Source organism: Arvicola amphibius, chromosome 10 (genome assembly GCF_903992535.2).
Source record: "Arvicola amphibius chromosome 10, mArvAmp1.2, whole genome shotgun sequence".
In the NCBI taxonomy this organism is placed as follows: Eukaryota; Metazoa; Chordata; class Mammalia; order Rodentia; family Cricetidae; genus Arvicola; species Arvicola amphibius.
In genome coordinates, this window is record NC_052056.1 from 101,643,080 (window position 1) to 101,656,338 (window position 13,259).

The 13,259-nt window shown below is 45.0% G+C and overlaps 1 protein-coding gene across 5 annotated transcripts; it reads right to left on the minus strand.

Moving 5' to 3' along the window:
• Positions 1-1,326: 1,326 nt before the first annotated feature.
• On the minus strand, positions 1,327-13,175 carry Rbak (RB associated KRAB zinc finger). 5 transcript variants are annotated; one of them, XM_038345601.1, is made up of 5 exons: positions 12,944-13,175; positions 11,854-11,922; positions 5,325-5,451; positions 4,908-5,003; positions 1,327-3,867 (listed from the first exon to the last, which is right to left on the minus strand). In XM_038345601.1, exons 1-5 carry the CDS (start codon positions 13,172-13,174, stop codon positions 2,123-2,125), a joined length of 2,268 nt encoding a protein of 755 aa, XP_038201529.1. In that variant the 5' UTR covers position 13,175; the 3' UTR covers positions 1,327-2,122. The 5 variants fall into 5 exon arrangements, with proteins under 5 accessions (XP_038201529.1, XP_038201528.1, XP_038201530.1 ...); XM_038345600.1 differs by having other exon boundaries at positions 1,327-4,023; XM_038345602.1 differs by lacking the exon at positions 12,944-13,175 and adding an exon at positions 12,751-12,912 and having other exon boundaries at positions 1,327-4,023.
• Positions 13,176-13,259: the final 84 nt, after the last annotated feature.

Below are 13,259 nucleotides of genomic sequence, written 5' to 3' on the forward strand. Positions count from 1 at the left end.
TTTGCTACGATGATAAATATTTTTTCACTTGCCTTTACTCCATGTGTCTGTTAGCTTTGGGACTATTCAACCATCTCTCTTCTTGGGGTAGGGCGGGTCTGATCACCATTTGCAGAACAAGTATCTCTACTTGGTTTGTCTGGATTCAGGTCCTATAATCAAGTTACAGTGGCATCTCTCTTAACGGCAAGTCTGACTTTCTGTAGTCTTAAGGATCTGTGGGGTGAGTTGTCAATCACAGCTCAAATACACTAAGTGGAAGCAAATTACAATATTTTGGGGGTGGGCAGTATCGGGAATCAAAGAGAGAGTCTCCTGCATGCTAGGCAAGTGCCTTTCTACTGAACTATATTCCCAGCCCTCAATCCCTAAGGTTTAAATTGCACATCATTGTACGGAGTGTTGAAGAAATCTCACTGGGATGTGATTCCACACTGCAGTCACTACCTGCCCGTCACTAAGCAGATATCTTAGTGATCACACTAAAGTAATGCAGAACCACAATATTCACGGCTTGGGGCTATCTTGCTGCAGGTATTACAAGAGGTCTTGGGGCAGATCTACTGAGGGCAGCGAGACGTTATCGTACAAGCAATCAGAAGAGAATCATGATTATTGATTTAAACTGCTTGCTCTCAATTCTCACATGGAAAAATGGTAGGCAGTCAAACTCTTTTAGCAGGGTATAATGCCAAAAAGTATCAACCAGAAAATGTCTACCAGAAGCATATTCCATTCTAAAACCCTGAGAATAGGGGACGATAAATAAAAATGATACCATATTTATATTGTGTAACACTCTTTTTAGTGAAATTGTCATGAGCAGCTCCAAATTATGTTTGCATGTGTGGTGCTTTGAATAGGAACGGCCCCCTAGGCCCATCTGAATCCCCGTCACTGAGGAGTAGCACTTGGTGGGACCTTGTTGGGATGGGTGTGGCCCTGCTGGAGAGAGTGTGTTACTGGGGGTGGGCACGGGGTTGCAAATGCTCAAGCCAGGCCACATCTCTCTGTTCTGGCTGCCTGATGCAGATGGATTAGAACTCTCAGCTACTTCTTCAGCACTTTGTCTGCCTGTGTGCCACCAAGCTGTCCACCATGACAATAATAGACTAAATCTCTGAACTGTAAGCAGTCCCAATTAAATGTTTTCCTTTATAAGAATTGCCATGGTACTGGATTGGAAAGATGAAGAGGAGGTGGGGAGAGGGAATAGAAGGAGAAAAAGGAGGGTTGGGATGTAAAATAAATATTTAATTAATAAAAAAATTAAAAGATTTGCTATGATCATGGTGTCTCTTCATAGCAATATAACACTAAGACAGCAAAGTTTACCAAAATAGTTATTTTTAAAAAATTGCTCAATTCCAGTTGAAAATTTTTAACAAAACCACTCTACTGGTAAGCATTCACAAAAAAATTATGCACTTTCCTATTATAGAACAATCTCACCAATATATCCCATTGTAACACTTGCCATTCTAATGCTAAATATCATGTTTTCAAAATTATTCACAGCCATGGTTGCGAAAGATTGCATAGAATTACTATTAATTTGCATTTCTAAAACATCAGAGATGCCACATATTTGGTCAGCCTTATGATCAACTCCCAACTTTATAACTTCCTTTTTATAAGTTTATTCAAAACAGATAACTTCTTGCATATTTTCTATAAACACCTGTTTTTACATCACAAATATGGCTTTTAATAAGTTTCCAAAGTGTGTTACATATTCACCTTATTGATGTTTCTTAGCAAGATTCCCTGATTTGTAAATACAATTTAAATCAGAAATAAATATTAAATACTTTGAAAGTTTCACCCTGTAAATATTATCTAGTGTCCCATGAGTTGTATGGTCATGGTCTGTTTCTTGCTGAATTTCTACAGATTCTTTTCTGAAAATTCAGGTTAAGATGGATTTTGTTTTAGGGCTTCTCACACAGAGCATGGATGCTCTACTCATGAATCATTGGGGTGCAGCTCTGTGTAGAGCGTCTACAGCATGCAAAAGGCCCTGTATTCAATCGCCAGCACCACAAATACAAAGATTAGGGAGAAAATCCCTGTTAAACTTCCAATGTTCACTATAACCAGATGTCTGTTTTAAAATGAGGTGTCAGAGGTTTTCCACACTGAGCACACTTATGCTCCCTCTTTTATGGATCCTCTGATGGCTATTGAAGGCTGACCTGTGGTGGAACTTCTTCCCACACTCACTACATTCATAAGGCTTCTCTCCCGAATGAGTCCGGTAATGGACAGTGAGGTAGGACTTCTGAGAGAAGACCTTCCCACATTCGTTGCACTCGTAGGGCTTCTCTCCCGAGTGGCTCCTGTAGTGCACGGTGAGGTTGGACATCCGAGAGAAGACCTTCCCGCACTTGCTGCACTCGTAGGGCTTCTCCCCTGAGTGGATGCGGTGGTGGATGGTGAGGTAGGACTTCTGCGAGAAGAACTTCCCGCACTCACAACATTCATACGGCTTTTCACCTGTGTGCACTCTCTGATGTCTAAAGAGGGATGAATTATGAGAGAAGGTTTTCCCACACTCACCGCACCCGAAGGGCTTCTCTTCAGAATGACCTCTGTAATGTACAGTGTAGCACGACAAATCAGAGAACGACTTCCCACATATATTACAGTCGTAAGTCTTCTCGGCGGCTGGAACAGACTGGGGCCCACTGAAGGTAGAGCTTTCAAGGAAGGTCTTCCCACACTCACTGCATTCATAGTGTTTCTGTCCTAAGTCATTCATGCGATCAGGGAGACACTGCAGTTGGGAGAACTTCCCGCATTCACTACATTCAAGGACTCTCTCCTCCGAATGTACCTTCCGATGCCGAATGAAAGCTGAGTTTAGATTGAAGGTCTTCCCGCATTCTGCACACTCATACGGTTTCTCTTCTAAATGGCTCCTGTAGTGGATGGTGAGGTATGACACCCGGGAGAAGAACTTCCCGCACTCGCTACACTGGTAGGGCTTCTCCCCCGTGTGCGTTCGCTGGTGTGTAATGAGAGTGGACTTTCGGTAGTAGGATTTCCCACACTCGTTGCACTTATACAGCTTCTCTCCGGTGTGTGTTCTCTGATGGTCATTGAGGGCAGACTTTCGGGAGAAGGATTTCCCACACTCGTTGCACGGATAGGGCCTCTCCCCGGAATGGTTTCTCTGGTGTAGAGTGAGGTGTGTCTTTTGGCAGAAGGTTTTCCCACATTCACTGCATTCATAGGGCTTCTCTCCTGAGTGAGTTCTCAGATGCTGTGTGAGATGTAACTTCTGACAAAAGGTTTTCCCGCATTCAGTACACTTATAGGGCTTCTCCTCTAAGTGTGACCTCCGATGGACAGTGAGAGTCCCCTTCTGACTGAAGGACTTCCCACACACATTACATGCATACGGTTTCTCTCCTGTGTGAGCTCTCTGATGGATGATGAATTTGGACTTCTTACAGAAGGACTTCCCACACTGTGTACATTCAAAAGGCTTCATTTCCAGTTGTGACCTCTGATATGTACTGAAATCTGACATCTGGATGAAGTCTGGTCCAGAATCATCATCCCATTCATAGGGTTTCTCCCCCATATAAGCTCTCTCATGAGCCATGAAAACAGTTTCGCTGTCTAAGGCTTCCATGCACTCATAATCAAAGGGCTTCTCCAAAACAGCAATTTTCTGCAGAATGCTTTCATCATGTTGAGCAGAAGTATCCCCATTTTGATTAAAGTCACCCGCTTTCTCTCTGCATGCTGTCCCACAATCAACACACTTGTCAGGCTTCTCCGGTGCATACCTTCCATCACTACTAATTAGTGCTGACATGGGTTCCAAAGTCTGTCCGCAAGACACACAACGGGGAGCCCCTGCACTTGAAAAAATGAGGTGTGGTTCTAGGTGATAAGTTTTATCAAACGCATCCCCCTTCTCTGCTCTTCGGCTGCTGACATCCTCAGCTCGCCTCATAAGTTTGCCTTCGTTTTCTTGGATTTTCCCTACGGTGTCACCAACTTTACTGATTTCTGAAAAGGAGTAAGATTGAACAAATGCTGTCAACATGAATTTACAAGCTACAGAAGGAGTGGTACCTAAATGTCATATCTGTGGGCAATCTATCAGTAAAATTATTATGAGTGTATAGGTCTCTGTTTTGATTTATAATATGTAATCTATATTTGTGTATATGTGTGGGGATAAGAAGTGGGAAGACAGTAAATTTATAATGAAAATAAGCACTTTACTTTACAAATCAACTTTGAAAGAAAAAAAATGAAAATGACCTAAGAATGATGAGCAGAAAGCCCAGTTCCTGAAAGGGTGATAGACTTAGATAGAAGTGGGAGGACTCACGGCAAAGGGAAGCAGGAGAAAATAGTTATTGGGCATATACGAAAAAGAAATGTTCTAATGGCGTACGTTTGGGAAAAACAGATTCCCCTTTATATCAAGTGGCAACACATCACCACACAAGAGGACTGCCACCCCAGACACTTCTGCATTTACACCGTGGCAATTCATCACCACACAGGAGACTGTGCCTTAGACACCTCTGGAATCTTTGCTTTTGTTTCCGCTCGAGTTCTGAGACTACAGACCTGAGCTACCACGCCTAGTGAAGTCTCTGCCTTTCCATCTGGCACATAAGTCAAAATGTTCTCAAAGTTCCATTTTCCTCCCATGTAAAGAGAGTTCCACAACCAGGGCTTAAGCAGCTTGTGACACAAAGAAAATGTTCACTATGTCCAGCTTTTAATTTCCCTTCAAGTCATATTTTTTTCTTAACTCTGAATACAAATAAACCTCCATGATTCTGGATTTTACCTGGTAGGAAGCACCAAGTTTCAAGAGCTCCCCCTACAGTATCAACTGGAGGCCACCTTGTAACATTTCACCTCTAGTCACTCACCCACACGACTCTGCGCATGGCAGTCGCCTTCCACCGTCCATGGTTCTTCTCCCTGCTCCAACTTAATAATCACGTTCGGCTTGGTGACATCATACCCTGTTAACAAGAAAAGGAGAAGGGCTGGGACTACCGCAGAAATCACTCCGACACAGGAAGCTGCGCCACAAGTTATACCACACCCTTATACACATATTTCTTACCATTTTCTGTGTAGGGATGCAGCTAAGAGGCAGAGCACTTGCTTAACATATAGGAGCTGGGTTCAATATCCAGAGCCACAAGGGGGCAAAAAGTAGACTCTTTCAATGGAGCAGAAAAGACAGACTTCATGTCTACCTAGGACTAAGGAGCCCTTGTTCCTTTACACTGGAGACAAATCACTGAATTCGCAGCATCTAGAAAGCAACGGGTGCTCACCCACGGAGACGAGGTTGCTGTAGGTCTCCAGCATCACGTCCCTGTACGTCGTCTTCTCCTCAGAGCCCAGCCGCTGCCACTCCTCCTGGGTAAAGGCCACAGCCACGTCCCTGAAGGACAGTGGGCCCTGCAATGGCACTGTGATCAGAATTAGGGGATATAGAAAAGGCCAGAGAGAACAAGCTTTTCCTAACCAACTGGTGCAGTAAGCCACTAACATTCCATACCTTAGTGCCACAGAGCCTGGAAGGGAAACAAACCATATTGCAAACACGTTGTCTTGGGAAACAAAAGCAAAAACAAAACTTGAATGTAGCAGTTAATTATCAACCTGACATAATCTAATTAGGCTGGCCCATGAGGGTGTGTCTGTATTACGCTAGCTGCAGTAGGAAGACCTGCCCACGAGGGGTGGCCTCATTCCTTGGGACAGAGATCCTGCATTCTATAAGAGTGGACAAAGCCAGTTGAGTGCTAGCAGCAGGCATTAATTCCGTGCTCCGTGCTCTCAACTGTAGATGTAATAAGAGCAGATGCTTAACATTTCTGCTGCCTTGATTTCCCCAGGATTATGGACCACAACCTGGAATCCTGAGCCACACAGGCCCTTCTCACTCAGGCTGCCTCTCTCAGAGTAGTTTATTACAGCCAATGAGATGAAGCTGAGCCACTACGACAGTTCAGTTCCCATTTGCAACTGGACTGTGTAAACTGGAGAGGCTGGAAAACGTGGGAAACAACTGGGTTAGTGGCAGCACACACTGGAGGCAGAGGCAGCCGATCTCTGTGAGCTGGAGGCTAGCCTGGTCTGCAGAGCGAGTTCCAGGAGAGCCAGGGCTGTGCGATAAAACCCTGTCTCGAAAAATAAACAAACAAAAGCTTTCAGCACCTGCGCGGCAGCAAATATGGGGGGAGAGGAAAACTGTCAGGCTCATTTCTCCTTCCACACATGCGCTCTGGATATGAGACTCCAGCTGCCAGGTCTGGTGGTGCGAACGGAGGCATCTTGCCAGCCCCGTGTTTCAGCTCTTTGACTTCTACATATTTCATCTGATAGCCAACTGCATGGGCTACTCACACATTGGAGGTTATTTCAAGTTTCACTGCAAACATTTCTTTCTTGCAGTAATACACAACATTAATAATGATAAAAGAGAATCTTACTAGCGTGAGATACACAAGGAAAGGGGTTAAGAGAAGGGAACTCCGGAAGAGCAGCCAGTGTTGACTGCTGAGCCACTTCTCGAGCCGCATCACAACAGCAGGAAGGGTGACCAAGCCATTAGTGCCCTCTCTACTCACTTCTAGGCTCTGAAGCCATCGTCCCGTAAAGAGGTGAGCCAAGCAGGTGGCACGGGAGTCCATCTGCATTGGCTGTTAACAATTTCCCTTTCTGCCTGGCAGTGGTGGTGTACATCTTTAATCCCAGCACTTGGGAGGCAGAGGCAGGTGGATCTCTGGGTTCAAGGCCAGCCTGGTGTACAAGAGCTAATTCCAGGACAGGCTCCAAAGCTACAGAGAAACCCTGTCTCGGAAAAAAAAAATCTCTTTCCTTGCCTAGAATGGAGAATCTAGACTCAACTTCCAGTACCTCAAATAAGAAGAATTCTCCCAAAATTTAAACAGAATATTAAGAATAATCAGATAGCTGGGCAGTGGTGGTGTACACCTTTAATTCCAGTACTTGGGAGGCAGAGGCAGGTGGATCTCTGTGAGTTCGAGGCCAGCCTGGTCTACAGAACTAGTTCCAGAAAAGTTGAGGCTGCATAAAAAAACCCTATCTGGTAAAAACCAAACCAAACCAAACCAAACCAAACCAAAGAACCATCAGCTAAGGAAACTAAATAAACAAAAAAGATGGGTATCAAGATGAACAACTCAACACTAACAAAACTAAATTTACACATGAAAAAGAACTTCATTTCTGTCACATGTATGGGTGTTTTGCTGGCGCACATGTCTGCACACCATATGCATGTCTGGTCCCCACAGAGGCCAGACTTTGAACCCAGATCCTCTGGAAGAGCAGCTAGTGCTCTTAACCACTGAGCCTTCTCTTCAGCACAGAGAAACTAAATTTTATCTATTGATTATATTTAAAAAGCACTGTGTAGGTGCATGTATGCACACTTAAGCTATGGCACATGTGTGGGGCCAGTGCACAGCTTTGTGAATATGTTCTTTTCCAGCTTCACATGGGTCTGAAGATAAACTCATGTCCCCAGGCATTTGTGGCGAGCACTTTTATCTGCTGCATCTTGCTGGCTCGACTCCTATTTTTGTTTTCTAGTAAATTATGATATTGCTTTCATAAAATCAGAGTGTACTGCTAGACAGGTGTTAGAAATGATTTAAACTTGGGAGTCTAAATGGTTGACTTGGTTTCTAATTGAATGTGGTGCACTATTGTACCCAGCTAGGAAGAAAACCCTGCGCCACCCCAATGCTCACTGTTACCTTCAGAGGGGTAATCGGGACCAGGAAAATCTATTCCTCTTTGCGGATGATATGACAATTCAGAGAACTGATAATGAAATAAATGTAAAGTAAAAGGATATAAAATTAACACACACAGCCGGGAGTGGAGTGTGCATCTGTAATCCCAGCACTTGGGAGATGGGGACAGGAGGTCCTTAGTTCAAGGCAAGGCTAGGCTACATAGTAAGATTTCATTCCACAAAACAAGAAAAATAAGCTGGGTAAGATGACACACACCTGTAATCCCGCTCCTGGGAAGCCGAGGCAGGAAAATCGTGAGTTCAAGGGCCACCTGAGATTATCGGGCAGGTTTCTGTTTTAACAAGTGTGTGTGTACGCATGTGTGCATGCAGGCATGTGTAGAGACCTAACTCAGTGGTAAGAGTACTTGCCTAGCACAGTGTGGTCCTGGGTTCAGCTCCAGTACTAGTGGGCATTACCAGATTATAAATGTAGACTCCAGGGCTCAGATGTAAGTAGGTGGAGTGTGTGCTTAGCATAGCAGAGGCCCCAAGTTCAATACCCAGAACCAAAGATTTAAAGAGTTTGTTACTGGCTACGAATAAAGAGAAGTAAAATAGGAAAAGTCTTGTTTGCATCTCTGCAGCTGTGACCAACACTGAGCAAAAGCAACTTAAAGGTGGACGGGTTCCTTTGGCTTTGGGGTTATAGACCATCATCAAGAGCAACCAAGGCAGCACCTCAGGGCAGGAATCTGAAGGTGGGAATGCTGCTTACTGGCTCCAAAACTGAGCAAATGACAGTTTTCCCTGAAATTTGCTGGCTCTGGTATTCCACTGTGGTGACGCAAGGCTGTAAGAGCAGGAGATACCTGAACAAGGAAAGCCACCCCCAAGCCTTTGCCAGCACAGAATGAACACCCACTGAATCAGTAATCGAAATGTAAAAGCAAGCGAAGCTAAATAGGAAAAAAATAAAGGGATTTTCTTTGTAACCTTCTAAAAATGACTCCAAATGTAGAACTGAGGACTTCCACTCTCAGCAGTGACAGGTGGCTGGAGCAGGCTGTACCCTCCAATGTGCATGTGCCCACATATGTGCAGTGTTCTGCTGTGTCCCATGACTGGGAGGGGGCGGTGGAAGCTGTGCCTCTGTTTCTTTACAGTTCTGTCAGGAACTGTACCACGCCAATGCCTAGGATTGTTAAGTCTGTCTACAATTCTTGGATTGAGACTCGATGTTGTGGAATATTTAACTGTGTGAAGGTGTGTTACGTTTGTTTATGTTGTGGCATATTTAACTGTGTGAAGGTGTGTTACGTTTGTTTATGTTGTGGCATATTTAACTGTGTGAAGGCGTGTTACGTTTGTTCCTGCTGCATTTGTTTAATGATGTTAAGGATGTGATACATTTGTTTATGTTCCACTTGTTTAATTATGAAAAGATATGTTGCTGTTTTGCCTTACCTGCCTAAGGAACCTGATTGGTTAATCAACAGCTGAACAGCCAATAGCTAGGCAGAGGAGGGATAGCAAGACTGGCGTGCAGAGAGAATAAGTAGGAAGAGAAATCAAGACCCGTGAAGAAGAGAGGAGGAGAGAATGAGGGAAAGGAAGAGGGAGACATGAGGGGGCCGGTCAGGAAGCTGCTGGTCAACAAACACCGAGCAGGACATACAGAAAGGTAAAACGCCCTGAGGCAAAATGTAGATAGAGAGAAACAGATTCAAATAAGAGCTAAGATAAGGCCGAGCATTCACAACAGTTAATAAGTCTCTGTGTCGTGATTTGGGAGCTGGCTGGTGGCTCAAAAGAAAAAGCCTGATACAACTCTATGATGTATGAGAGTCTAGGATTCCATGAATGAGAGTGTATGTATAATACTATGGTTTTATATATGACTCCATAACTCTCTATATAAGACCCTGATTCTATGTATGACTCTATAATTCTATGGATAAGACTCTCCCAGTTGGATCCTCTAAAAAAAAAAAAAAAAAAAAAAAAAAAAAAAAGCCAAACAAAGTCCTCAAGTGCTTGTATGTTCTCTAGATTCAGCAATCACTTTGTCGTTGTGAAGTGGATTTTATTACATCCGGTGCTGTAGAGTGCACACTGTCGGTTATTTTAGCAGCCACCCTGCTCTCTTGAGTAATGCTGGCAGGGCAGGCTAGTGAGACGGATCAGTGGGTAAAAGCACTCGCCACACAGCCTGATGATCTTGGGTCCATCCCCAGAATCCATGTGGAGGAAGAGAACTGACTTCCACACTATGGAAGTGCTACATATTGCCCCACCACATATATGTAGGTACATACAAAATATTTAAAAAGTTGTTTTTAGAAAAGAATTGGTATCTTAGAGCAAAATGAATGCAAAATTTCTTTGTATCAGTCTTTTGTTTCTTTGCAACCTTTCTTTTCTTTTTTTTTTTTTTTTTTGGTTTTTTTCGAGACAGGGTTTCTCTGCAGTTTTAGAGCCTGTCCTGGAACTAGCTCTTGTAGACCAGGCTGGTCTCGAACTCACAGAGATCTGCCTGCCTCTGCCTCCCGAGTGCTGGGATTAAAGGCGTGCGCCACCACCGCCCAGCTGCAACCTTTCTTTTGTTTAAAAAAAAATTATTATGTATATGGTGTTCTCCATGCATGGGTGCCTGTAGGCCAGAAGAGGGAGCCGGATCTCATTATAGATGCATGAGGTTGCTGGACATTGAACTCAGGACCTCTGGGAGTGCAGCCAGCCATCTGGCTGAACCACTAAGCCATCTCTCTAGCCCCTCTTTGCAACTTTTCTATGAATCTGAAATTACTTCAAAATAAAATGTTGAATAAGAAACAAATGCTATCAAATATTTAAGAAGTGTTTCCCAAGAACTCAAAAAATACCTTAAAGGGATTATCTGGTCTCCAAACTCAAGATCTGACTATCAAGGTTGCTCACAATCAACATGCTGAGACACTTGAAACACTTCAAAGCACGAAGCACGCTGCTCAGACGCCCACCCGGTAGTTCTAATCTGTCTTCCTACAGGAGCTATGCAAGCCAAAATGGCGAGTTCACGTTCACAACAGTATTCAGCAAACAAATGAGGAAGAAACGGTACTAAGAGTGAGCTACCATTGAACCTTCCCTAAGACCTTTGCAGGCTGTGACAACAGCCATCACTGCACAACTGCTAATCTCACAACAGCGGAGACAGGAACATCACAGAGGTTTCTAGAAGGAAACTCACAAATGCCTTGTACAACAGTTTTTTTTTTTTTTTTTTTTTTTGGTTTTTCGAGACAGGGTTTCTCTGTGGCTTTAGAGCCTGTCCTGGAACTAGCTCTTGTAGACCAGGCTGGCCTCGAACTCAGAGATCCGCCTGCCTCTGCCTCCCGAGTGCTGGGATTAAAGGCGTGCGCCACCACCGCCCGGCAGGAATTTTTTTTTTAACTACTTTAAAGGTAAAGACAATGGCAAAAAATCCCAAACTGTGAAACAACAAATGAACCATCCCGTTGTGTTTTTTATTTTTTTGGGGGGGGGGGAGGAGGCAGAAAAAAACCCAAACCATAAGAGGCATTTTTAAAGAACAATTATTAAAAGATTTTCATCAAAGTGCACCATATAAACGGGATTTAGAAAGGAAAGATGGAAATGGATCACACTGGCCCATCACATACGGTCCCTGGAAAAACGTCCTGCAACAAGTTCATGGGCAGCGGGGCCTCTGCTTACACAGGACTCAAAGGTTGTTATTACGAATGTCATTAATGATCACACCAACTTGAATAAAGAAAACTTCCCAAGTCCTAGGCAATCTTTACTACCCATAAGCAACCAAAAGTGGTATCTCCAGCAGTTCTTGCAGGCAGGTGATGGAAAGGACGCGATCCTTCTTTCTCTCACATTGCCAAGAACTCCATTAGCCTAAAATTATCACATTGCCTATACAACAGGCCATGCAATCCTGCCGCTCAGGCTATATTCTATATTGTAATTGCCTTTATAATCTTCCACCTCCACACCATTTTAAAGAACAGTCCTTTGTCAGTCTCCCAAAATACATTACAATGGAGAAAAGGCTCTTTACAAACGGAAAAACTCACCTTGGATCGGCTCATTTTCTGCTGCTCTTGGGAAAGCGCAGACACTGCCAGACACTGCTGATGGCAGACCTAGGGGAGGAAAAGGAAATCGGGTGTTAACTGGTCTACACAGGGACACATCTCCTGCCTGGGAAGTGCCAAATGAAGTCACAGTCTACAAACACTCTGAAGAGGTAACATGGGTGACAGGAGGAACCAGTAGCTCCAACAGGTAACAGTTGGATGGGCTACATTTTCTTTCTTCAAGCTAGGGTTTCTCTGACTGTCCTGGAACTCACTCTGTAGACCAGGGTGGCCTCGAACTCAGAGACCTGCCTGCCTCTGCCTCCCAAGTGTTGGGATTAAAGGTTTGCACCATCACCACCCAGCTGAGCTACACAATGAACTCAACACTGCTTCTTTTTTCAGACACTGGGCATCAGATGTAAAGGTGCAAAAAGGTTACTTATTCCTGTTCAAATTGGTGAAAATATGTCAGGTGAATAAAGAATCTTGGACTCTGTACACTTGAAATTAACATTCCACGAGGTGACATACATGTACTCCCAGTTCTCTGGAGGCCGAGACAGGAGGATCACCGGGTGCCAAAACAACCTGGGTAACACAAGGAGATCACGTTTCAAAAACAAAAACGTCAAAAGGAAAAGTGGTCCAGTTGGGCAGACGTCGTATAAACAGTAATAAAGCGTGGTTTCTTTTCAAACTATGCAACTAAACTTGGTTACTGCTGCCCATTTTAAAAAAGGAATACGACTTCCTGCACTAGACCGTTATGATGCTACAAAGGTAAACAACGTGCTAAAAACGTAGGAACTAGCGGACGGAGCACTGGTGCTGAAGGGCGCTGAGTGACACCGTGGGAATCTGGAACCGCTGACCCTTCCAGTGCCTGCACACCTCGTCCTCGGACCGTCCACGCACCCCAAAGCGGTGCAGCTGCTCCGCTGTCAGCCCGACCATTGCGTCCTTTCCGGGCTCCGCACAGAACAGCGGGGAGCCCAGGTTGACGCAGATCGGTAGGACCTCAGCGAGCGACCGGCCAGGCCCAGCCTTCCTCTCGCGGCCCCCAAACTGCGCCCACGGGCCTCACCGAGCCGACGGTCCCGCCGCCCCTGTCCGCGCTCCCGCTGGGCCCTCCGGCTGCGGACCGGAAAGCTCCGGCCTCGGCCCTCACAGGATCTGCGACTCCCAAGTTAGCGAAAGCAAAAGCTGCAGGAGAGAAGGGAGCTTCGACCCAGAACCTGCAGGAAAACAGGGCGGCGCGGAGGCCGTGCGCATGCACGAGCACGCGCATAGGCTGAGACGCGCGCGTGGGCAGCATCTTACCGGAAGCCCAAGTTCCAGGGCTCGCCTTTCTCCCTAAGAGCAGAGCAGAAACTCTATCTCCCAGAAGTCTTCGCGCCGCT